Consider the following 25439-nt stretch of genomic DNA (forward strand, 5'->3'; position numbering starts at 1 on the left):
CATTTTCCCCCCCCCCCCCCCCCTCTCCCCAAATGATCACTCAAAATAGTGTTCAAAGTTTTGGCCCATTAAGCCTCCAGCCCTATCAAAGTTGGGCTTGGGCTGGATTGGCACAAATACGAGATGACTCTCAAATCCAATTAGCCCAAAGAAGTCCGTCCTCATTACGGCGCGCTTTGTTTGAAACTCTAACTCTCTTTCTTTTAATTTATGTGGTATTATTCGAATTTCAAAAGTTAAACAAATTAATTTTGACTGTGAAATCAAACATGCTATCCTTAAGTTTTTGAAATAAAAATTTACAAAATTATGTAAAATGTACTTATAAGACCTATTATGATAATTTAATATATTTAAGATATATATGAAAAAACTTGTTAAAAAAATATTTATTTGAATCTCGAGATTCAAAAGTTGTCATACAAATTGAGGTGGAGGTAGTATTTATCATGTATTTTATTTTGGGAAACTTCAGAAAAAATGTGATGTTTCCTCCTCATCTTCACTTTAAAATATTGGATGAGTTACCATATAATAAGGTACCATGAATAAAAATGAAAGATATTTAAGGTAAAATGAATAAAATATCACTGGTGAAAAGGATGTACGTGAGTGAAATATAATGCATGTATCACTGCAAAATATAATATTAGTAAAATGAAATTAATAAATCATCAAAGTTGATTATTGAGATATACGTTCAAGGTTAAATTCTGATAAATTATTTCAAAATATTTAAAATTTCAAACTTTTATAAACTTAAGCATGAGTTTAAAAAACGATTCAAAATTGGGTATCTATGCACTTGCCGCTATCAAACTTTGAGTGTTATAGTTCAATAATATCATTTGAATTTCTAAATTTGTTGATTGTCGATGGATAGTTTGAGCTACTCGTGATATAAAAGGGGTAGGCGTTGGTGTGTTGCATGTCGATTGTGGGATGGAATGAGAGTGATTCTTCTAGAAGCTTTCTTTAGACGTTAAACAGACAATTCAGAACTAAAATAAACACAAATAATATAATTGTTTAATTAAAACAAATAGTTATAGATTCAATTGTTATATATCGTGACGGAGCCAAAATTTCCACTAAGGAGGTTAAAAAAACATGCTAAATAGTGTTGACAAATGAACTGTACTTTCAAGTTAAAACATTAAAAAAAATTGCTAGCCAATTTTGAACTCGCACGTCTACTAGTTTTTGAACCCCCATAGCCGTTGAATCAAACCCCTTACTTGTGTTGAGGGGGTTAATATTAAATATATAGATATAAAACACAAATTTAATCTTGTATATTTCATATAATTTTCCGATTGATGAGATTCAAGTAAACTCTGAACACCATGTAAATCCACCCCTGATATTTATATATATATATCGCTCCTAATATTTTTCATTGTAACAGAATAGAAAACATTTAGATAGTCAAACTTTGGTCCAATAGGATTAAACTTCTTCCAGGCTAAGACAATATTTTATCCAATTTTCAAACTTTGGTCTTATATTGCGATTTGCGCCGAACTTTTATCTAATAGAGCTAAGCTAAACTTAAAAAGTTTTTTTGATTTATCACTCGGTATTCAATAGATGTATTTAATTTCAATAAACTTCCAGAGGGTAAGACATTTCCAATTAACAAAGAATAAGATATAAGATAACCCCCTACCTAACTAAGCTTAAACCCCAAATCAATAATTAAATAAAAATAAATATTTACCATTCCACCTCAATACGAAGACTTTTTGTAGGGTCCCCTTGAAAAAAATACTTGAATGTGTATCTTTTAATAAATAATTACTGATTGTAGCGATACTTTTTATTTATTACCACTTATAGCAATATATATCAATACTATGATAAATCTGCAATATGTATTAAAAGTGAATTATGTATGCAATATATATGTATTAAAATTGTTTTAAAATATATTATGCTTGTTTGGTAAGAAATTGACACATTGTAATAAATGTATTATCAATCAATAAAATTTGTATTATATGTGTTTTAACAATTATTCTTTGTAATATGTATTAAAATTATATTATAAATATATTAAAAGTGATCAAATACAAAGAATATTATTGCTATAAATAGTAAATAGTTTCTTAATATTACATATTTATGTAAGTTTCCCCTAATAAAATTACACAACAAATTGAACAACAACAAAAAAGCACTAGATTTAATTATGCAATTAATAATCCATCACTACCTTTCTCTTTTCCTTTTTTACTAGTATAACCTTTTATGACTCCCTTTTATTAAGCATGATTGATTTTTAAATTTTTATTTTATTTTAAAAAAGTTAACTCAAAGTAACAAACCGTGCCCTCCCAAAAAAATTTGTCGTTGAAAATGTAGGAAAAAAGGTTAATAATCTTAATCCGTGAGCATATAATTCAATATTAATTAAAGCCGTAATCCAGGGGTTATCTTAATTCCATCAAAATTGTATGTTTCCGGCGATATTTCAGGATGTCTTTTTCCTCAAAATTCTACAACTAATTATCTTGTCATATCTGAAACTATTTTCTCCGTTTCAAAATACTTTAGATATTCGAAATCAAAAATTAAATAATATAAATTTTAATAATATACTTATGTTATTATATTGATATAAGAAAACAATATAATTTATGATACTTTTATATTCGACTCTCGAAAAGTAAGATGTGCTAAATATTTTATACGAGGCTGCACTTTTGATTTCTCTTTCAACCTTTTTTTTTATGTTTAATCCAACTTTAAAAATAAGGTTTTATTATTATTTTTTGTATTCGATACACAACAAATATTATAATAATATTTTAAAATGTAAACATACACTATAAAGATTGACAAAAATATAAGTGTAGGGGATTATATTGATGGGGTGGAGTGGGGATTAGAGGGATGAGGATAACAAATAAACTTGAAATACTAGTTGTGAAACTTATTTTTTCTAATTTTATTAGAAACATTATTTTTCTTACTTTTTTAAAGAAATCACTTTTTTCTTAAGAAAAATATATTTTAAAATATTTTGATCAATCAAACGTAACGAAAAATTAGAAATCTCTTATTTAACGCACCCCATTATTATTCAAAACTAGAGCCTAAACTAGAACCGTTTATATACTACTCTAGTACGTAGGTTAACATAAATAAATATTATGGTGTGGCTGGAAAAGCAAACTGCTTTAGCTGAAGAGAGCAAAATAACTAATTATTGACTTTTTTTTTCAGTTAAAGAAACAATATAATACAGCAGTATATTGTTACAAATATTATCAAAATTATTCATTATTTTAGATAAAATTAATATGATTTGTAAAGGAAGTAATTAAAGACTCTGAAAAAATTCGTTGGCTTATAAAACTACTAGCGATTCCTTCATTCTTATAATCAGATGTCTCAAATTTTAATTTTAAATGTGAAAATAATTTTATAAAAAACGTCTTTTCTTAAATAGATCTTATATGATATAAATTCAAATTAATCGAATAAAAAAATTTGTAATGTGCCCCATATGGAATGTGCAGTAGTACCATAGCCCATAACTTTTGTCTGTCCCAATCACTAGTGTATTTGCTTTTCTTCTAAAAAGTTTTAGGAAAGTGTTTAAATTTAGTTATTTTAATTCTTGTAGGAGAATCATTCACATTATATTCCCAGATATGTAATAAAGGTATTTAACTTTTAATTAATTAAAAAATATTTTTTAAACTTTTATTATTTAATATAGGGGTATGTTAAGGAATCATACGATTGAGAAATTATACATTCATTAATAAAGTGAAAGTTCATATAACTAATTGACTGAGTTACTAAAATTCTAAAAATGTATTTTTTTGGTCTCTTATGTAAGAAATAATATATTTTAATTATTTTTCGAACTATATTTTTTGTCCAATCTAAAGTAATAATATATCATATATGCGTAAAATATACATATAAGTCTTTAAATGCTTCAATTATATAAATAAAATTTAACTTTTTGAAAAAAATAGAAAGTCAAATTAAGTGGCGTTGGAAGTTGCAATTTACACGCATAAAATGGTTAGTACTAGTATTGTTCTGTACAAGAAGAAGCCAACCTTGGCCTTTTGAATTTTAAAAAATTTGAATTTTATTTATTTTTATTAAAAAATTAATTCTTTTTAAAAGTATCAAAATCTTGATAAGCACATGACTACACCTAAACCAGATGATTAAAATATCAAAAGCATACTATTTTAATCGGTTATTCATCATTTTATTCGTTCATCTTATCAATGATTAAATACATTCACTATTATCGATGAATAAATTGAAAGGTTATACCCGTTAAAGTTATTTGTGAGTATATAAATTTTTTGCAGGTCTTTGTCAGTTCGTCCTGTATAATAAACGTCATACGACTTATTTTCTGATGAACGAAAAATAGAGCTTTTAGTTTTTATTTTTATTTTTGAATTTGGAAATATGCTTGGAAAATAATTTACAAATAATCACCAAACGCCAATAAAAATATTTCCTTGCGATGGAACTAATAATTAGTCAATAATAATCAGCTAATCAATTATTTCGAAGTCTTCAAATTTTTTTCTTCTGTTTTTCTGCATATTATAATTATATCTTTTGAAGAAGTCAACATTACTCGATTATTATTCTTTTTCTCCCCTTTTATTTATAAATTAATAATTAGGTACATATATATGCTTTGAATAATATAGTAATAAAACTTGATTTTAATGAAAAAAATATGTGTCAACAATAATACACGAAACATGCAACTTCATGGGATGTAAAAAAAAACAAGAAAAAGAGTAAATTAAAGATAATTAGGTAAATGTCTTTGTTTTTTCAAATTGCTATTTTTTTGATAATTTAAAGCATATTATGTTTTGTTATGATTAGTCGAAAAAAGAAAAGAAGTTATCTGGCCTAAATGATAGTAACTCTTTAAACTTGGTAATACGTTTCATTTAGACATTCGAACATGATTTGTTTTAATTAAGTAGTTAAAAATATGATAAAATATTTTTATTAGATATTTTCGATTTAAGCTTTTAATTTTTTTTGCGCATGTTCAACATGCACTTAATTAGACCGTTGATGTAATTTATACACATTACCCTTGTTGTAAAACCTTATACGTGTGTATAATTAAATGAGTTGACATATTTTCATGTCATTAACTTAATTATCTAATAGACGTTTGAGAATATATATACAATTTTTTCTCCAAAATTTGAAATTGAAAACATTTAAGAAAATATTTTATCACATATTTAGATGCTCAATCGAAATAAATCATAATTCAAATATCTAAATAAAATTTATTAACAAATTTAAGATATGTGTGTATTAAGCCATTGTGCTTCCATACATGATACAACTAACCAAATACTTTTTTTTGTTCCAATTTGTGTGACAATCTTTTTTTTAATCCGTCTAAAAAGGACGTAGCATTTCCTTATTTGACAACTATTCTATAGCAAACATCACTCCTATAATATACCTATTGAATTTCACTTAACATTTTATTCTCAAGAAAATCAAGTAAAAATAAGTACTAACATAATTTTAATAAAAACAATTTGATAAACACAATAAAATCTTGTGTTATTCTTTAAACATCTTGCCCATGAACAAAGCTAGTAAGGGTCTAGAGGTATATACAAACTTTTTTCAACATAAAATTACATTAGTTAAACTCCCTTGACTTCTTTATATGTTTACTTTTTCATATTTTAAATTTCTTAATATTTTTTTTTTTTTGACTCTATTCCTATTTAAAGTGTTCATCATAAATTGAGACAGAAGGAATATCGTATTTATTAGTTTCACAAAAGTGCAGCCTCATAGGCACACAACACACGCCTATTTTCCAAGTTGTAACATGTTAAGAACCCGTCTAAGCCAGCCAGAAAAAAAATTCCTTTACCAATTGTACACGCCTTTGACTGTGAACAAAAAAAATAAAACATACCATACTACTCGTTTAATTTTTATTATTTTTCTTCCGTCACCTTAAATTGACAGCTCCCATTTTCAAGATTCCAATTAGTACAGCAAACCTTGAACCCCAGAAAAACCTTTCCTCAAGCACACTTTTCGAAGTTATAAACATCAAAAAGTTTCTTCCTTTGCTTTATTTTATTCACAAAGTTCATATTTTTCTTCCTGTTTAAGCTGTTTTATGTTCAAGAAAATGGTGTATTACCAGAGATATCATCAATGGAGAAAAGGGGATGTTCCTTTTGTTTGTGAAAACAGCAAAAGAGTAGCAAGACCTAAGCTTTTGTTTCTTGTTCTTCTATCTTTTATCTCTTTTAGCTTTATTTTAGCTCCCCTTTTCTTCACATCTGCTCCTACTCTTTCTCTTTTATGTAAGTTTCTTTCTTTCTTCTCTCTGTTTTCAACTCTTTTTTCTGCTTTGTTTCTCTTTTTCTAACTCTTTTTTTATGTACTGTGGTGTATTTTGCAGATTCATTTGGTTTTGAAGATGAAGGGGTTGTTTCTAAATCAGATGTATATGCTTCTGTTTGTTCCTCTGTCTCTAATGGTTAGTATTTAGTTGTATATTTGTTACAGAAAAAAGGAGCTTTTCATTAAAAAAGTTCATATTTTTCTTCCTGCTTTTTTTTGTTGTTGTTGAATTTTTTTTTAATTGATAAACCATTTTTGGAATTTTTCATATTATCACCGTATGTGGTTTATAGGTTCTAACCCTTTGATTGCTTTTGAAGAGGAAAGCAAGTTACTTTCTTTTTAGTTTTATGCTGTTGGTTAAAATTTGGTTGTTTGGTTTTGATTTGCTACAAAGTTTTGAACAGCGTGTGGTTTGGTCTTAAACTAAAAGATAGGTAGAATGTACCATGCCATTTAATTTTGTGATTTTGAATGTGTCATGTAGAAAGTTAGTACGAGTATTAAAGAGTTGCCCAAAAAAGTCATTCTTTTTGATACAGACTATTAGGAAGTAAGGCAAATAAATTGAAACGGAATGAGGAGTAGTATTATTTAGTATGATGATTATAGAAAATGAGCTTTTATATGAAGAACTAGGGATTTGTACGATCAACCCTGACTTGTTTGTGAATGAGGCGTAGTTATTGATGTTTTTTTTTTGTTGTTGTTGTTGTTGTTGTTGTTGTGTGTCTGTTGTAATCTAATCTTGTTTTGAAATGCATAGTTAGAGCACAATATCAACCTTAATGCTTGTCTTTTTGTTTTACCAACTTCTCTTTTTCAATTGTTGAGAGATTTTTTCCCATCAAAATGCAGGGTCAATTTGCTGTGATAGAAGTAGCATTCGTTCCGATATCTGTGTACTGAAAGGGAATGTAAGAACAGATTCTGCTTCCTCCAGAATTACTCTCTACAGAAGCAATGTTTATGGCAGTCAAGTTATTGGGGCCTCTGGTGAAAATGATGAGATATTCCAACACGAAAAGATTAAGCCGTATACTCGGAAATGGGAAAAGAGTGTAATGGACACCATTGATGAGTTGGACCTTGTTACAAAGGGAGAGAATTCTGCTATTCATCAGAAGTGTGATGTGCAACATGATGTGCCTGCTGTGTTCTTCTCTACTGGAGGTTACACTGGTAATCTTTACCACGAATTCAACGATGGGATTATGCCTCTTTACATAACTTCTCAGCATTTCAACAAGAAAGTTGTGTTTGTAATCCTTGAGTATCATGATTGGTGGATTTCTAAGTACGAGAACATACTTCCTCACCTCACTGAATATCCTATTATCGATTTTAGAGGTGATAACAGGACTCATTGCTTCCCTGAAGCTGTAGTTGGTTTAAAGATCCACGATGAGCTAACTATCGATGCATCATTGATGGGAAGAAACAAAACCATTAGGGATTTCCGAGACATGCTAGATCAAGCTTATTTGCCTCGAATTAGAGGTTTGATCCAAGAAGAGGAACATGAAACTCAATTGGATATGAATATATCTGCTTTGTCACCGTCAGCCAAGACAAAGATAGAGACGACTGAAGAAAAGCGGGACGCGAAGAAACCTAAAGTGGTCATCATAGCTAGAAATGATTCAAGAGCTATACTCAATGAAGCTTCTATAGTTAAAATGGCAGAAGGTATTGGGTTCCAAGTGGAAGTTTTGAGGCCTCAACGAACGACTGAGCTAGCAAGAATCTATCGAGCTCTTAATTCCAGTGATGTTATGATTGGAGTTCACGGTGCTGCTATGACTCATTTCCTCTTCATGAGGCCTGATTCTGCTTTCATCCAAATCATCCCGCTAGGAACAGATTGGGCAGCAGATACTTACTATGGACTACCAGCAAGGAAGTTAGGTCTCAGGTACATTGGCTACAAAATCCTTCCACAAGAAAGCTCTTTGTACAACGAGTACGAGAAAAGTGATCCTGTTCTTACAGACCCCGACAGTGTGAACAACAGAGGATGGGAGTTCACGAAAAAGATCTACCTTGATCGTCAAAATGTGAGGTTGAACCTTCGAAGGTTCCATAAGAGATTGCTTCGTGCCTATTACTATTCTATGGCAAAGAAGAATGGTCGTCTTCATCATCAAAATCAGTAATCCTTTTCCATCTTTGCGGTTACTGGAGTGGACGGGAATAATCTCAGTAGTTAATAGTTCTTAGAGTTGTACATCAATACTCACAAGAAAAAAAAGTAATTTTTTTTGTATAGATCATTTTGCATTTGTTGTAAATCAAGTAGGAAATACACTCTTTGGTATATACTGCATTCACTTCATTTTTTTTTCTCTTGCTTCTGATTTCTGAAGTTGTGATTCTTTTGCAATTTATGTGTCAATCTGATTCTTATTCTGTGGATATCTACTAGTACTTGAAGCGGGAGCCTTGTCATAACTGGTAATGTTGTTGTTCTGTCGGGAGCCTTGTCATAACTGGTAAAGTTGTTGTCATGTGATCAGGAGGTCATAAATTTGATCAGTAGAAACATGTCCTCTTGTACAATAGGCCCTTGTGGTCCGACACCTCCCCGACATCAAATTCACTATCACGCTGAAAAGACAATCTAACCATCACTTTTTTTTTGAGTTTCATACTTCAAGTTATTTATTGTTCTATTTACCTATCTAAAATATCATTTTCTTTGTATTAAAACACGTCTTGATACTGACTTAGCTAGATATTATTTTCAATCAACACTGAGTAGGCTAATTTAATATCAATACTATGTGTTTAAGGCAATAAAGTGATAGTTGAGATATGAAATATTATGATGTTTGTTTAGATATAAATAGAACATAACTAGCGTATGAAACTCAAAAAAACGTGTATTTTTTTGTCTTTACTTTCACAAAAATGATTCAAGACATTTCTTTTACGACCTTTTAGTACTACTTTTTACCAACAGTTGGGGATTTGCAGCTGATTACCGACTCATAGACGCGGCGGTGGAGTTCGGAATTCAATTTCCCGACCACCGTGAAATGGCGGAACTGAGGCAGAGAGCGGCGGTGGAGATGGAGGCAACGATTGATTCAATCAGTGACGACCTTCTCCATAACATCCTCTCTCGTCTTCCAGCCTTAGCCTGTGCAAACGCCGCTTGTGTTAACCGCTCATGGAACCTCATTATCACTAACCTCCTCTCTCTCCCTAACCTCTCGTCTGCTCTATCTATCAATCCTTCTCTCCAGGTTCTCGTCTGAACTTATAATCGAGTTCATCTAAATTCAGTACTTTCAACGCCTAAATCTAAATTTATGTATAAAAATCCAGTAAAATTGCAACAATTAGGTCTAAATTCGTAACTTTTAAAATGTAATAAGTTCACCTTGTTGAAACTGTTTAGTTTAAATCCTGAATCCGCCTATGCTTACGAAGAATTGTTCTTTTTGCTTGAATTTCTGTAGAATGAATGACTTATAAATTCAATTCTGATGTAGGATGCTGTAAATGAGGCTGTTGAGAAGGTTTTATCGAAACCTGTTCGACCTCAGTTTGCCATTGCTTCCATTGGTCCTACTTTTAGCTTGCAACAAGCTCACCAGCTCGTATGTGCTCTTCTATCTTTTTAATTGATTAAAGATAATATATATATAGTTTCTTTTAAATCTATTTGCATTTTCAAATGTTATATGTTGCTGTCTTTTGCAAAAGTTTTGTTCTTGATTACATTATAAATAAGCTCTATATGCAGTTGTATGATTGATGTATGTTATTATTTTGCAGGTAACTGGAAAATTAGGGTCCAAAATTCCAATTATTACTCTGATATCTCAAGGAATTTTCGGTCGCAATGCTGTTGATGATGAATTTGAAGAGGTCAGTTAAGAGGCCAAGATTAAAAATAATTTTTTGGGTCAAATTTGTATGCTTTTGTTATGAGAATTGAAGAAGATATTTCTCCAGGTTCAATGGCAATTTATTGAGAATGAAGAGGCTCATCCTGATCATGGGAATGAGAACCATGGAGTTTTACTTACAGTTGGTTTCTTTCCAGGATTGAAAGTCAGTTTGATCCCATTGTTATCGAAAACTCAGGTAAGATTTTACTTTAAATACTACCCTAACATATTTTAGAAATAAATCTGTGATATTGAGAGGATGCTGAACTTTTACTGTGGGAGCTGATTTCAAATTATGGAATTCAGTTTTATGATGAACTTTCTATCTAGTTTCGATCTAAATGGAAATTGTGCTAACTTAATTTGTAATGTGTTAAATTAATTCGGTGAGCACAAATGTCAGGGACCTCAAGCACTCATGATTGATGAACTTGTGCGAAATATCAGGGAATGCTCGTCCTCTGTTTCTGGTTCCGCATCACCGGTGGCTATTCTGTTATTTTCTGTAAGTCGGTTGTCTCATTATCTTTATTTTTTTTCTTTCTATCTAAAAGAAAGAAGCTTTTATCTTTACACGTCAAATCAATGACATTGTGGATATAGCAATAAATGTAGCCTAATGCCAATGGAATCAGGACGTGTACAACACGCACGCTAATCAGTTCACACTGGATTGCGTTAAAAGTTGGAAACACTTTTGGAATACGCTGCTTTCTGCTCTCTATTTGTAATTTAGCTGTTCTTTTGGGTTCATTTTAAATCTCATAAAAGTCATTTACATGTTGGTGGTAGGATCACGAAACTGACATGAAACCGGTTCTTCAAAAGTTGGGTAAGCTTTTACTTTCTAATCAACAAGCTTTCTTGCTTTCCTTTCATGATAAACTTTATTTTCTTAAATTTACTGTTACCATAAATCACCAATGTTTTAAGACAAAAAGGAGGCAGTGTTGTCTACTCGATTCTGTGATAAACATTACGAAAACTCAAATTATATTTCCGTGCATTCTTTACTTTTTGTAGATTATGCCTTTTGCCCAGAGACTGTAATTGTGGGTGAAGGAGGTTCACAGTTCTTATACCAAGGGGAAGCTGCAGTAAACCATTGTAATGACGCAGAATACAGTTCCGCTGCTGTTGCTCTTTCCTTTCTTAGGGATACTGGCAATCCTCCTGGTATGCATTGCTTCTCAGCTGAAACTTTGCAATTGAGCTTTAAATTGTGAACTGCTTTTGTTTCCAAAGAGATTAGTTTCTTTAATTAATGAATTTATAATTTTACCTTAACAATAAAAAAATTAAAGAAGATAATAGTTTATTGAAGTGATGAGAAAACCTGTGTACACTGTACAAGGTGTATACAAAAGTAAACAATACTATAAAAAGACATGAGTAGGCTTCAAGTGGAAAAGAATTGACTTATGGTGTTGTGGTCTGTTGAGTTGTGATGCAGGCAAAGGTGAACCTAAGATTTGAAGACTGCGAGAGCATCAATATTATCTTAATTTAGGCTTTAGCAGAACTTTCAATGACGATGAACGATAATGTTGTATTCGATTGTTCACTAATGGCTTGAACAATACAGAAAATATTAAACATAAATATGAGTTCTAAGCTAATACTTGAACTTCACTTTGTTATAATAAGAGTATTGGATGGTCATGAGTTCGAATCCCTTATCTAGCAATTTTAATTAATGTTATAAATAAGCATTTTAAATCAAAAAATTATAAAAAACAATGAAATGGAGTTCTAGCCAGAATCAATCCCTAGTCGTGTGGGTGGGTGCTTTGGCTTACACCAACAGCCCAAGGTGCACTTCTGATCTCTCTATGGGTGCACTGTTAGTTATAAGTTTTTCAAGATATATATACATATATACACATATACACATGTTTTTCCCCTTAAAAACTTTGAAGGACTTGACATCAAACTTGTCTTGGTGCTAGCATCTTTGAAGTTCCCAATTCCATCGAATTTTTTCTTTTGATAAAACATCAAATTACCCATTGAATTACAAAGAAAGCGATAAATTTGACTCAACTTTTCAGATCGGATTAATTCCTTAACTAATAATTAACAAAAGAGTAGAAAGCAGACATCTCACTTATCCTTGTACATGTGCGTAAAAATATGACGTGCTAATAAGTATTAGAGGACGAGAAAGGGATAAAAGACAATTTCCCAGCTACACTGAATGGGTATCACCTTGGGACTATGTTGTCTGATTCGGGTGCGGTTGCGAGAGTCGGATTTGGCAAAATCCAAATTTTAAGATTTGAGGGGACGTATCCGAGTATGGATATGGGTGCGGGGATTTGGCTAAATAAAATTCAACATTACAAAAATAGAGTTATAAAGATATTCTAAGTTTGAGAGATATTTTGTGATAAACTTACATGTATAATGTAAAATTCAATCTTTCATTCTTCAAGATGGGATTACTCTTCCATTCCTCCTATGAAGACAACAAAATAAAAACTAAGCATTAAAAACATATTACAATAGAATAAATATAACTAAAAGAATAAAAAATATATTGAAAGAAAAGAACTAACCTCATAACAAGGACAATAACTCTTGAAATAAAAAATGTAACTTGAAATAAGATCACTTAAACAAAGTGAAAGTGGAAAACTAGAGTTATTAAAATTTAAGATATAAACAAAGATATTAATCCACGATTTAGCTATTCATAATTAGTGAATCACATGACTAATCAGTATTCAGTACACCAAGTAAAAATTCACTATTTAACAAAAAACAAGAGAGCATCTCAAGTTAAGTCATAACTCATAACTAACAGAACAATTAAGTATTGTCAACTAGTAAGTTATTTAAGTTGGCTACTCTACCGCATCTTCTTCAACTTAAAAAATACCATGAATAGTATCAAAAAAGTCTGATTGGCGGAAATGAGATCTTTCCCCTCATGCTCAAAGATTATTGTCTTAACCTTCTGGAAGAATTAAATGCTCAAAGATTATTTTCTTAACCGGAAATCAAAGATTCTTTTTTCTGGCATTTATATCCATAGCTGTAATTGACAAGTCTGTAGACCTTTTCTCTATTTATCATTGCCTTACTTTCTGATTACTCTGTCAAATTTCTGGGATGTTTATTATTGCTGCCATTTCTTTGGACTTGTAAGCAGGTATAGGGGAAACCCAATTTCATGTAGTGCTAGCCCCTGGCATTGCCCAAATTGGGCCTACCTACAAGGCTGTTGCGGTCAAGGAGAGACCTAGAGACTTTTCTACTTGGCTCACGGCGAAAAGAGAAGCACAAGTTGAAAGTCTTGATGGTCTGTCTATGTTAGATCAGATCTATGATGAGGTAAGATAGAATAAAACTTAAAACTCGCTAGAATGCAATGTAAGGGTTACGGCGGATGGGACCTTAACAAGGCAATTTCTAAGATAAGATGGACGACTCGGCTGCCTTCCCCGCTAAAAATCTTTCCCGACGGTCGCTCAAGCACTTTCACGCAACAAGAAAGTAAAGTGTATCGTATCTTGTGCCATCCGAATAGGTTTCAAAGCAAGCAGTACGGCGCAACAGAGGAAACAACTTGTAATGTAGATTGTAGTCAGTTATTTAGATCCAACTATTTAAGTAGCTAGTTATAGAAAGAAGTAATTCACAGTTGGTTTTTCCCTAATGAAAGGAGAGGAAAGGAAAGAGTAGTGTATTTGAACACCGCCTCATAGTAATATGTTATCTTCCGTTTCCCTTTGATACTTCCATCACAGCTAACTAACTAAGTCTTGAAGTTGAGATAGTGCTGGGTCACTGAACCTTAAAACTCCATCTCTCTATTTGACCCCCGAACACACACATAGAGGCACTGGCATTAGGCTAAAGAGCATGAGAAAAGAGGGTTGGTGGGTTTAGCGATGCACATTTACATATTGCTCTTAGACACACCAGAATTTTCCACGTGTTAAATTCATATCCCTTCGGGGAAAGCGTTATCCCCTTCCCACCCTCAAATACCCCCACCCACAAAATCCCAGACCATTCCACTGTGCCAGTTGGGTCAAATCGAAGATGGCAATATCTTTTGACTCTTGGTCGCATGGAAAAGGTATATTCAAAGTGAAGCAATGATAATCTAATTATATTTCTGATTGTACGATATCCCTAAATGGTTTAGAAAGTTATTATGTACGAAGCCTAGTATTTTATGAAGGTACTACCTAGTTGGAGATAGTTGTCTTGTTTACTTAAACATGATTCGGTTGAAGTTTGAAAAGGAGTAGTTGAAGTTGAATTGAAGTGTACCTTATTCTTTTTTTCAAAATTGATTAGTTAAGTAGCTTCAATTCAGTGCATATCGAAGCAATGAAGATAATTCTCACTTTTCTTTCTGATTTCACTTCCACCAGTTTGGAGGTGATCTTTATTGTTCTGCTCTCTATATTGGAGTTTCTAAAAGAAGAAAGTGCTCAATTGGGAAGGAAAGAGCAAGTTGGATATATTTGCAGGAATTCCATGAGGTTTTAAGGTAAGTTATAGTGCTCAGGCTTGATCCTTTTTTCAATGTGCAACTCGTGGTATTGAAATCTTTTAGATTACATTCATGGAGAAGGTCGTCTTAACTTTTTAATGCTCAAGCATTATTTGTTTTTGAAAGTTCAAACACACTTCTTGTGGTTTTACTGGAAATGATATTTTTCTTTTATCAAGTATATTGTAAAATTATATCATTTCAGCCTTGTGTTCAGTTCTAGTCTTAATTTTCGTCACATTATTTGTTTGGGAGGTGGATAATGTGTAGAGCATGCTGGCCGTGAATAGAAGCATGGAGCCCTCCTATTCTTCGGTTTTACTTCTTTATACCCGTGGATAAGCTTGTCAACACTTTTTAGTTGAAATCAAACCTATTTATGCTTTATTTTCCCTTCATTTTGTAATTCAACATAAAATCTTGCAGAGGGGATGAGGAGTATCTGTATGTTAACGGTGTTGGAATCAGAAGTGGAGACTCCTTCCAATTCTACCTTGCGAATGCTAATGCTACACGTGATTCTTGCAACAATGCATCAAACAACTTAACATGTTTGAAGCGAGATCTCGACCACCAAAATTCTGGTCGTTCTACTAGTAACAATGTAAATAGCAAGAAGAAGTCAGTTTTTGGTTGTATCATGTTCTCTTGCTGTGGTCGTGGCAAGTTTTTTCTTCAGCCTATCCTTGATTGCTCACCGTTCATGGAGAACTTCCCTGAGATTACTTTTTCTGGAACTTTTTCTGCTGCAGAAATTGCACGTGGGGATTTAAGCCCATATGGACCGGTGTCTGAAGAACACAGCTCTCTACGCTGCTGTTTGCATGTGTATAGCACTGTCTACCTGATTATGTCATACACCCCTGCATCGCCATCGACATGATAGGTGCTGGCAGCGTTATAATTTACATCTGTAGTTGCTACAGATCATGCTGCCATTGACATTATATGATAGCACTGTAGTTTACTTCAACAAAGCCATTGGAACCTGTTCTGCTGCCAAATTTGGCCTTTTACTTAGTTTAATCCTTTTGTTGTAACTTCATATTTATGTAAATTAAGCTCCCATCTCTTTTTATAGTTGAAACTTGAAAATGTCGAGTTTTAGAAGTTGTGTTTGGACATGTATTTTGTTTGCAATTTTATTTTTTTGAAGTTCTGTTTGTGGAAGTCCCAAAAATAGGCTTGTCCTAATTTTTGGAATTTGAAAATATTTGAAGATCAAAATTTCAAAATCTGATAAAATTTCATGGCCAAATAAATATTTGAAGATAAAACTTTTAAAATTTATGGTAAAACGCTAGCTAAGTTTTGCGGATTGTTCCTCTACTTTGGTTTGTTAGCTAAGTTTTGCGGATTGTTCCTCTACTTTGGTTTGTTAGCTAAGTTTTGCGGATTGTTCCTCTACTTTGGTTTGTTTTGTGCAAGCAAAGAATTGGTCATAAAAAGAAGATAATTTCCTTGCATTTTTAAACTTTCCTTGATTTTCATCTCTTTCCTTTTCTCTTTACTTTAACAAAATAAGAAAGAAACTGCAAAATTTTCCTTTACTTTCCACTTTCCATAGTTACCACTTACCAAACACGTTAAGAAACCAAAGTAAAAGGCTTTCTCACTAAAAGAGGAAAGAAGAATTAACCTAAATTATCACCTACCCAACCACTTAAACTAAAAATAATCGGCAAATGTATAATATATGTATGCTTCATGTATAATATGCATATAATCAAAGTATAATTTATGTATACTAGTTTTAATAAAAATAAACAGTGAATCTGACTGGCTATTTGTGTACATATCCTTTACCTTTGTCTCATATTAGTTGTCCACTTTCTTCTTTACACACTAATGACGAAGTCATGATTTTTAATATAGGGTTCAAAATATGAATAAGTAAACACATGAACTAGCTGAAGGATGTTTAACATATACTATATATACATAAAAATAATTTTTACAACAATAGGCCCAAGCTGGCTCCGCCCCTGTTACAACAACAATAAAATACCCGGTGAAATCCACAAGGTCTGGGGAGGATAGAATGGAAGCAGACGTCACCACTACCTCGTGAAGGTAGAGAGACTGTTTTCGAAAGACCTTCAACCCTGTTACACTCCCCTTAAAAATCGTAATTTGAGATAATTATTTATAGTAAGATGGACAACTAATATCGGAAAGAGGAATAATCTAAACAATTCTTTTTATAGAAAAGGGAAAGAATCCATAAGTAGGAAAACCAAAAGTGCAAGACGGCAAAACCATATTTAAGGTACCTTACCACATTTAGAAAATCCAATATTTCCTTCCAATATTTTCCCTTCCAATTAAGGTAGTACTATTAATTAATTACCATTTACCCAAAAAATCAACTTAACCATAATATTATTTCTATATAATAGATGATGAATCAGTTCACACTGGCAATTATATAACATCCATTGTATTTGTATTAAAAAAAAAAATTAAACCAAGACTCTTTTTAATCCTTTTTTCTTCCTCTCTTATTTTAATTTTTTTCTTAGGGTTTTTCAAACTTTGTAATAAAAAAAAATGGGAAGAGGGAAAATAGAGATGAAGAAAATTGAGAACATAAGTAGTAGACAAGTAACATTTTCAAAAAGAAGATCAGGACTTTTTAAGAAAGCTGAAGAATTGTCTGTTCTTTGTGATGCTGAAATTGGTGTTATTGTTTTCTCCAATACTGATAGGCTTTATGAATTTGCTAGCTCTAAATCCAGGTATACGTTTCGATTATCATATTATTTGTTGCGTTAGTGCTCTTTTCATTGTGGCTTCTTTGTTACTGTACACCTTTCTCTTACTTGCTTTGAAATATGTTATTTGAGTCGAGAGTTTATTGGAAATTGACTTTATATCTGCATAAGGTAAAATCTGCGTACATCCCCTTCTCCAAGCCCCATGAAATTATTATTAGTACTAAATTTATTTGTTGTTTAATTTGAGATTTGTGTTTCTTATTTATTTGAATTATTAAATTTAATTATATGAAGAAAAAAAAAAGAATAATTTTTTGGGTGAAATCTTGAGTGTTAGGTAAGGTGATTGTGATTAATCCTTTTTTTTTGGCACTTATTAGATATTATATACATTTTCATTTTTTGGTAAATAAGTAGTAATTTGTCATTTAATTTGATTATTGTTCCTCTATGTTAATATATGTTTGTGCAGCATGGAAAAAATTGTGGATAGATATAACAATTCCTCACATTCAATTGAGCATCCTATCGTCGAAAATATTGTGGAGGTATTAAATTATTACTAAATTAATTAATTAATTAATATTGAAGTAATTAGTCACTAATTTGCTTGATATTCCCTTTAATTAATTTCAGCCTGAATTGAATTCCTTGAAAGTTGAAGTTGCAAAATTACGAAAGGCCACCGGGTAAGCTCTTTGAAGCTCGTTACTTTCTTCGTCTTTAATTTATGTGATATCTTTTAAATTTCAACAATAAAATAATCTCGGTCTTTTTATTTCTTTTAAATATTTCAAATTGTCAATTATTATGCATTATAGTACTTTTTATATAGTTTCCAAATATGTTAAAGTCATGATCAACAACAAAAAAAAATGACTCTCGAAATTCAAACAATGTCACATTAATTTGACTCTTGAAAAAACTGGATTAATTTGAGCTAAATATGTAGCCTAGAATAATGACCTATGAGAATTTCTTCAAAATATTTTTAAATTTTATATTATTTGATATGTTATATATAACAATAATAAAGAAAAAAGAATAGTTTTGTTGGTTTCGTTTGATAATTAAAAAAAGTTATAAGAAAATAAAATAAAAAAACGGTTAGAGTTGGACGGATTTTGACATGATCGATTGTTTACCCATCTTGATCCAACTCATCTCAGCTCAAATAATGTATGAGCGGATTAATATGACTCCGTTTATTTATCTCAGCTCAAATAATGTATGAGCGGATTAATATAACTTCGTTTATTTTAAAACGTCTAAATTTATTCTGACCCGTCCATTTAATACCTTGATTGTCAGTATATATAAATTAAATTCTTCGTAATATTTTACATATTTATAAAGGAGGATGATGGGGAAAGAACTAGATGACCTGGACTTCAAAGAATTGCAGCAATTAGAGCATCAACTAACTGAAGGCATTTTATCTGTTAAGAATAAGAAGGTAATTAATCCATCTAGTATCATTAATCAATATTAATTATGTTTAATTATTGTTAATTAAATCATCTTTTGAAAACATGTCTATAATTTTTCAGGAACAAGTACTGTTGGAGCTACTTGAAAAATCAAATCTGCAGGTACACTTTAATTATTGTAATTACATATATTAATCTTTTGAATTAAAGAAAATGGAAGAATATTTAAGCTTAAAAAAATAAGAAAGGGAAACAATGCAACATGTTATATTAAATTATGTTTCATCGTAGTATGGAGACAAAAAACACGAGGTGATTTTTTTTCTATATACTCAAATCTTGACAAACAGGAGAGAAAATACAAGTTAAATTATACTGATAGTGTAAACATTATTCACAATGGTATATAAATTCATAATTGGAAACTTAAATAAACACTTTATTATTTTATTTGTTTTTAATTTTTCGAATATTGATTATGGTCTAATATTTTGATTATTTTTTTTAAATTTAAGATTGAGGAACTTGGACACAAATCCTGTAATCATTATCCTGAAAATTATGAAGCAGCAAGGAAAATTTCTGGTGGAAATTCAACAGTTATTTGTGATTTTAAATCAGTTGGAGAAGAAAATTCAGACACTTCTTTGAGCTTAGGGTAATGTGAACTCAACTTTTTCTTTTTGTTTTTTCCTTTCTTATTTCGAAAGGGTCGCACTTTAATGAGTGTGATGTAGACAATCTATTCTATTGCAAGTATTAGTGACTGTTTCCACAGCTCGAACCCCCTGAGGTCATATAAAGACAACTTTATTGTTGCTCCAAGACTCTCTCTTGACTAAAAAAGAATTCAGATATATACATCACAAGATATACGAACATCGTATGACTTATATACAATTACTTATAGTTATTTTTAGGCGATCGTTGCTAATATGTTTTTTTTTTTTTCATTTGTGCAGACTATCAGTTGCTACAAGTCAGAAGAAAAGAAATCCAAAAATTGAATGCACTTCAAATGATTCTGAGAATCTAATGATTTTAGATTAATATTTTCTTGAATACAAACTCACATTTTCATAATATTTATTGTCGTGTTTATGTTTTTAGGCATTTTGCGCTACCTATAATTCTATGTCACTAGAAAGTTGTAAGACCATCACATTAATGTTGTGTATTTTTTTGGTTTTTCATTCGGAGTCTAATATTCGCCTTGAGGTTTTCTGATTAATCAAATTTTGTATCGCGTAAAATTCATTTAAGAAAAAAAATACTCCCTTTTAGAATTTTTTCTATTTTTATGACTCAAACCGATCACTTGCATAGAATATATAATAACATTTAATTACAAATATTTAATTTTAAAAAAGACAGAGATATATGATTATTAATTCGTCACCTTAGAATTTTTCGATACCTTGTTTATGAACTATTATTTGCTTGTTTGATAAGATTATTTAAGAGTTGGAAAAGTTGAATAATTTTCACAAATAGCGAGGCTTTTATGTTTATGGAAAACACAATACAAACTTAAAAAATGTCCAGCCAAAATTTCAACTCCAAATTCAAATCATTCATGTCTGACCCTAAAAATATAAATTGTACACATGATAGAAAGAAAAAAAAAAAGTCACACCATTTTTCAACTCCGACTCTAGATCCTGAATTCACCTCTGCCTACTCATTCTAGTCTGGTCCTATAGTACGCGGACACGAGGCAATATGTGGTTTTGATTACAATGCAAAATTTCTCTTCTGGCAAAATCTCCCAATATGAACACTCGAAACATCTTTTATCCTATCAATGCCAATGACAAATGTCACTATTGTTACACTAACCATCAGGTCGATGAGGCTTTCCCAGGAGATGTTTTCTATTTACATTCCCGTCTCTTAGAAAGAGCAGCTAAACGATTGGACTAGAACGACACAGGTTAAGGCTAAACCGATAACACAACACTGCCAACAAATTGGGCTAGACAGAAAATACAACATTTCTTAGTTAGTACTCATACCGCCTTAGGTTGGATTTGCTCAAAGTCAAAAACCTCAAACATGAGGCGTCTTACATCTGGCTTACCATAAATAGCGTAAGAGAGTCCATGGATAGCTTGTTGAACGGACGTTGTAGCTGGATTCCTGAGCCTACGATTGTGCTCGAATGCATCCTGAACCTCCTCACTGTATATGATAAAGCGATGGAGATTCTTTTCTCGCAAATATCTCCCACAGAATTTGTTCATCACAACACGCCGGTGTCTCTCCTGCAACCATCTCCCAGGAGCATCGAGATGTTTCATAAGTAACCTTTCCGCCATTACCAAATCCTGTATCACGAAAAGGAAACTATCAACGTTTTCTACAATCAAACTTGATGCTTAGCAGACTCAGCTGACATCGGTGTCCATTCTAGATTAATCGTCTTTTGACTAGAGTAAATAGTACTTTTCCCTGTCGATAAACAGAAAAGTGGCTTCGCTTTCCTGTCCCAAACACAAACTAGAAAATGGAACAAAAGAAAGCAATGAAGCCAAAGAAATCTGACTGGAACATTTAATACACATACCTGGATTTTTTGGCCAAGATACTCGAGCCGCTCAAAGCAAAACCTCGGATGCTCAAATTTGTATTTTGACGGATGCAAGAAAGCGAGCTGCAGTTTATATAGCAGAAAAATTCATAGAATAGGTTAGTTTTGCAATGCTCATTGATAGATTTATGGAGAGAGACATCATGATACTTTCATATAAACAAACACCATAGACAACGAGTCGTCAATCAAAATTGGAGTAAAAGAATTGAAGGCCTTTCAAACAGGAGGGGGACAATAAGATAAAGCCAGGTAAACAATAAAATTGGATTTGATAATTGACTTCCGGAAGATGGTTAATGTTGCATGGCATTAATAATTACAAAAGGCTAAAGAGAAACTTACACTGTAAAGGCATATGCAGTTTGTACTCTACTATAACTCCTCATTTGTTAAACGTTTTACTAAGTTTCGAATTTCAAAACAATACAAGCAATTTGTTTTTTGATATGGTAAATTTGCTCCCTTGGTGACTCGAACTCACAAAAAGTAGTTATATTTACATATTCCCCAGAGATTGTTGTGTAACATTTGAACACAGCCTGAAGAGTAATACCTGTAAACCAAGTCCAAGTTCAATGTTTCTGGCTTCAGTAATCTCAGGAATTCTATCATTCATAGCCAATGGGTAACCCAGTGTCTGCATAACTTGAGGTCTGCTCGTATAATCCCATACATTACCACGGAACCTATGCATGCCTGGTGGAACACACGCCCTAAAAACCCTTGGGTGCGCAAAAAGAGCATCCTCTGGAGGCTGTCAATCATAAACACAGAAATGAATAAGCAATTTGAATTCAGATGGTCATTTCCTTTCTTCAAGTTGCAATTGTTTGCACTGATATATTTGAGCAAGCAATTTATATTAAGGTGAATAGAAATGCATTAATATGCAGGATGAACAAGCACCGATACCAAGAAAGTAGAAAACATATAAAAAATATATCAAGAGATTCACGTATGTACCAGGTACACTAGCTTTTGGCATATAATTCTCAACTTTTACAATGCGACTGATACCAGTAAAGGGACTCATTCCTTCTCCCTACTATTTTAATAAGTAAGGTAAATTTGAAGAGTTAAAAAAGGTATCAAGAGAGTTCTGAAAGTTGCAAACTAAAGTTGCATTCTTTCTGCCTACTTTTTGCCCTGTTTTTCTTCAAAGGAGGCTAATATTGTTGCTTGTTGCAGTATTTTAAGTTATTAGGATTTAATCCAAAAAAGATAACTCTTTAAGATTGAGTGAGTAAATTATACATTTATATAAAGATAAAAAGTTCAGATCTTGCCTTATAAGCAGCAACATCTTGCCAGCTAAGCTTTCTGCCTTCAAATTCTACTGAGACATAGTCTACGTCTTCCAACTGTCTTCTCAATTTGGGTTGGCAGTCTTCAGCCTCAGGATCCATTCCAAACACTTCAAATAGGACCCGATAAACTTCAGGCATTCCAAAACACAAGTATATTGCTCCAAACAAAGCCCAGAACACAGATCTGCCAAGATAATCATGAAATCCAAGCCAGTATGAGAAAGTGATAGTAGATAGGTAGCTAATTAACATCACAATAAAACAAAAACCATGTGGATAAAAAGATCAGGACACTGAAGAGCATCATAACACAGGTTCTACCAAATGAGAATTGTTCACTGGAATATATCCATTACCATTATAAAAGTGGGAAGACTCAAAGTAAAGTATTGATACTCTAAATTATCCATATAGGGTTGATGAGCCGTTTTAACTTAAAATGCATTATTTGACATTAATAAACAAAGAAGTAAAAATATTTTAAATAACTAATCGTCAAATCTTGCCAGTTAGTGAAAAATATGCAGTACTATATGATAATAATGTGAAATAAGAAAAATATCAAAATACAACTAACAATATAAATTAGACTCCTAATCCAGCACCACAGTAAACATTCTACAACTACAGTTCATCCCACTAGAATAGGCTAGACAAATCACACTCAAACATATTGTGTTGTAAGGATTTTTAGTTCAAACAAAAAATTTAGAATATGTGGTCCAAAATTCTATAATTTCTGCATTGTACTCGTACAGTACCCGTACTTGTGGACTAGTTACATAATAGTTCAAATTTCAAAGTATAACATAATTTGGCAATGGTAAAGAAATCTTCTTCAAAGAGGAATTCTTGTTTGTTCATTATGATGTCTTCAAAAATGGGAGGGCAGCTGTTGAAACTCATGAACCAGAATGACCTCTTAATACATAAATAGCTTAATGCATCCTAACCTCTTATAGGGACATAGATTGAAAGGTTGATACTTCTACTTTAATCACTAATCAGATCAAGACTATATGAAGACAAAACTTTTTCAATCAGTATTTAACTTTTTGTTGACCCACTAGGTACACAATCTTGATCAAAGTTCTTCTCTTCCTAACAACACCACATTCGTCTGTGTTCTGCAAAATTATTCTGATACTTCCACTCCATGTACTATTATCATAAAACGAAGTTTTAGTCATTGCCATATCCTGCACCTAAGCCTACTTGAATCATGTAATAAACCTCATACTTTAGGAAGAAAAACTCATAGATCATGGTGTTTAGAGGTTGATCATTATTTTCTATCCTCAACTAAGAAACGCCACATTAGCAAGATTATCAAGGAAAGAAGTAAGAAACTAGTATCTACTGTTGAATGCTCAGAGGTGGGAAATATAGTGTTGCTAAAGTGTAGAGCATACACAAGGATTACTAATAAATAGTTCAAGAGCATGACCTGACGAAATAAAACTAAACGAATACAATTACACAGTTCCACCTAAACAATGGCAAGTACATGATATGATGAATTGAAACCAATAAAGTACAGAACTTTTCTACCCTATGTATCCAACTGAAATTAAAATAGCAACAATCAAATGCCAATCATAGAACCAAGTTATCAACTTACTTGACCGGCGGTTCCCTATCCAATCTTTTCAACTTATCCATATCATCATATGGGAAAATCAAATTCTGCAAGCTGGCATTTTTAATCCACCTAGGCATATACCTTTTCCCAATCAATGCATACACCCTTTCCCTCATTGGACCAGGAGACTCCCTAGGATACCTCTGCAAGAAAAACTCGCACATCGCCAATTCAAGAACATACTCCCCTAAAAAACCCAATCTTGAATGTCCTGACCTAACATGCCTAGCATTAGTCCTCTCACACTTAGGATGTTGAAATGCTAAATACAACAACGTATCAAATTGTTTAGCTGGATTATCATCCCCATAACTTTCAGAACTCTCTAAAGGGTACCCTAAACACTGTTTAGCTTCAATCAAATACTCATCAATCCAAGTTTTATCAGCATTATTAAGTCTTGAACATGGTAAGCAAGAACTCAAAAGTGGAAATGACTTTAAAGACAATTGTGGGCTATTGAGAAATCTTTCAGCTAACTTAGCATCATCTAAAGGGGGTTTTAGTATGAATCTTTTTGGGGGTACTTTTCTCTTAGGGGATACTACTTTTTTACGCTCAGCTAATTCTTTGAGAAGTCTTTGGGGACTATTTTGAGGGAGCCCTTTTGGGTCTACTGCAACTGCTAAAAGATGAAATCTTGGACCAAAATTGGAACTTTTTACATGGGTTTTTATAGGAAAGTGTGACAATGAAGATGAGAAGGAGAGATCAAATGAGTTTGGTTTGAAAGATGAACATAATTCCATAGCCATGTATAATGAAAAGGGTGTCTGAGGAACTAACTGAAGTTGATAAAATTGATAAAAATTAAGATTTTTCCAGAATTTGAAGGAGGTTTTTGCAGGGTTTTTGGTAGAGAAGATAGAAACAGGAAACAGAGAAGGGGATAAGGGCAGACGATAGGCTGAGGAGGATCGGGTCTTGGATCAATATTTCGGGTCA

The 25439-nt window shown here is 32.0% G+C and overlaps 4 protein-coding genes across 4 annotated transcripts; 3 read left to right on the forward strand and 1 right to left on the reverse strand.

The window, feature by feature from the left end:
* The first annotated feature begins 5980 nt into the window (after window positions 1–5980).
* Window positions 5981–8802, forward strand: LOC102584089 (EGF domain-specific O-linked N-acetylglucosamine transferase-like). The gene is made up of 3 exons (XM_006351245.2): window positions 5981–6356; window positions 6455–6532; window positions 7255–8802. Exons 1-3 carry the CDS (start codon window positions 6167–6169, stop codon window positions 8550–8552), a joined length of 1566 nt encoding a protein of 521 aa, XP_006351307.1. The 5' UTR covers window positions 5981–6166; the 3' UTR covers window positions 8553–8802.
* A 484-nt stretch (window positions 8803–9286) lies between these two features.
* LOC102584415 (F-box/LRR-repeat protein At5g63520-like) lies at window positions 9287–15933 on the forward strand. Its single transcript, XM_006351246.2, has 10 exons — window positions 9287–9644; window positions 9894–10001; window positions 10180–10272; window positions 10360–10491; window positions 10699–10800; window positions 11088–11127; window positions 11319–11471; window positions 13450–13631; window positions 14684–14802; window positions 15232–15933. Exons 1-10 carry the CDS (start codon window positions 9435–9437, stop codon window positions 15686–15688), a joined length of 1596 nt encoding a protein of 531 aa, XP_006351308.1. The 5' UTR covers window positions 9287–9434; the 3' UTR covers window positions 15689–15933.
* Window positions 15934–17355: 1422 nt separating this feature from the next.
* On the forward strand, window positions 17356–20002 carry LOC102587830 (MADS-box transcription factor 23). Its single transcript, XM_006351341.1, has 7 exons — window positions 17356–17543; window positions 17995–18070; window positions 18159–18211; window positions 18879–18978; window positions 19073–19114; window positions 19468–19610; window positions 19915–20002. The coding sequence occupies exons 1-7, from the start codon at window positions 17356–17358 to the stop codon at window positions 20000–20002; spliced, it is 690 nt and encodes a 229-aa protein (XP_006351403.1).
* Window positions 20003–20718: 716 nt separating this feature from the next.
* On the reverse strand, window positions 20719–25439 carry LOC102584750 (uncharacterized). Its single transcript, XM_006351247.1, has 5 exons — window positions 24474–25439; window positions 22832–23036; window positions 22099–22299; window positions 21519–21605; window positions 20719–21279 (listed from the first exon to the last, which is right to left on the reverse strand). Exons 1-5 carry the CDS (start codon window positions 25247–25249, stop codon window positions 20962–20964), a joined length of 1587 nt encoding a protein of 528 aa, XP_006351309.1. The 5' UTR covers window positions 25250–25439; the 3' UTR covers window positions 20719–20961.

This window comes from Solanum tuberosum, unplaced genomic scaffold, assembly GCF_000226075.1.
Source record: "Solanum tuberosum cultivar DM 1-3 516 R44 unplaced genomic scaffold, SolTub_3.0 scf00129, whole genome shotgun sequence".
Classification (NCBI taxonomy): Eukaryota; Viridiplantae; Streptophyta; class Magnoliopsida; order Solanales; family Solanaceae; genus Solanum; species Solanum tuberosum.

Coding starts and splice junctions, on each gene's coding strand:
- LOC102584750 (XM_006351247.1), bottom strand. CDS start 25,249: ATGGCTATGGAATTATGTTCATCTTTCAAACCAAACTCATTTGATCTC. Junction 23,037..24,473: donor GATAGGGAACCGCCGGTCAA/GTAAGTTGATAA, acceptor TTATCTTGGCAG/ATCTGTGTTCTGGGCTTTGT. Junction 21,280..21,518: donor ATCTTGGCCAAAAAATCCAG/GTATGTGTATTA, acceptor TTCGTGATACAG/GATTTGGTAATGGCGGAAAG.
- LOC102584415 (XM_006351246.2), top strand. CDS start 9,435: ATGGCGGAACTGAGGCAGAGAGCGGCGGTGGAGATGGAGGCAACGATT. Junction 9,645..9,893: donor CTATCAATCCTTCTCTCCAG/GTTCTCGTCTGA, acceptor ATTCTGATGTAG/GATGCTGTAAATGAGGCTGT. Junction 13,632..14,683: donor TAGATCAGATCTATGATGAG/GTAAGATAGAAT, acceptor CACTTCCACCAG/TTTGGAGGTGATCTTTATTG.
- LOC102587830 (XM_006351341.1), top strand. CDS start 17,356: ATGGGAAGAGGGAAAATAGAGATGAAGAAAATTGAGAACATAAGTAGT. Junction 18,979..19,072: donor TATCTGTTAAGAATAAGAAG/GTAATTAATCCA, acceptor ATAATTTTTCAG/GAACAAGTACTGTTGGAGCT. Junction 19,611..19,914: donor GACACTTCTTTGAGCTTAGG/GTAATGTGAACT, acceptor TCATTTGTGCAG/ACTATCAGTTGCTACAAGTC.
- LOC102584089 (XM_006351245.2), top strand. CDS start 6,167: ATGTTCAAGAAAATGGTGTATTACCAGAGATATCATCAATGGAGAAAA. Junction 6,357..6,454: donor TCCTACTCTTTCTCTTTTAT/GTAAGTTTCTTT, acceptor TGTATTTTGCAG/ATTCATTTGGTTTTGAAGAT. Junction 6,533..7,254: donor TTGTTCCTCTGTCTCTAATG/GTTAGTATTTAG, acceptor ATCAAAATGCAG/GGTCAATTTGCTGTGATAGA.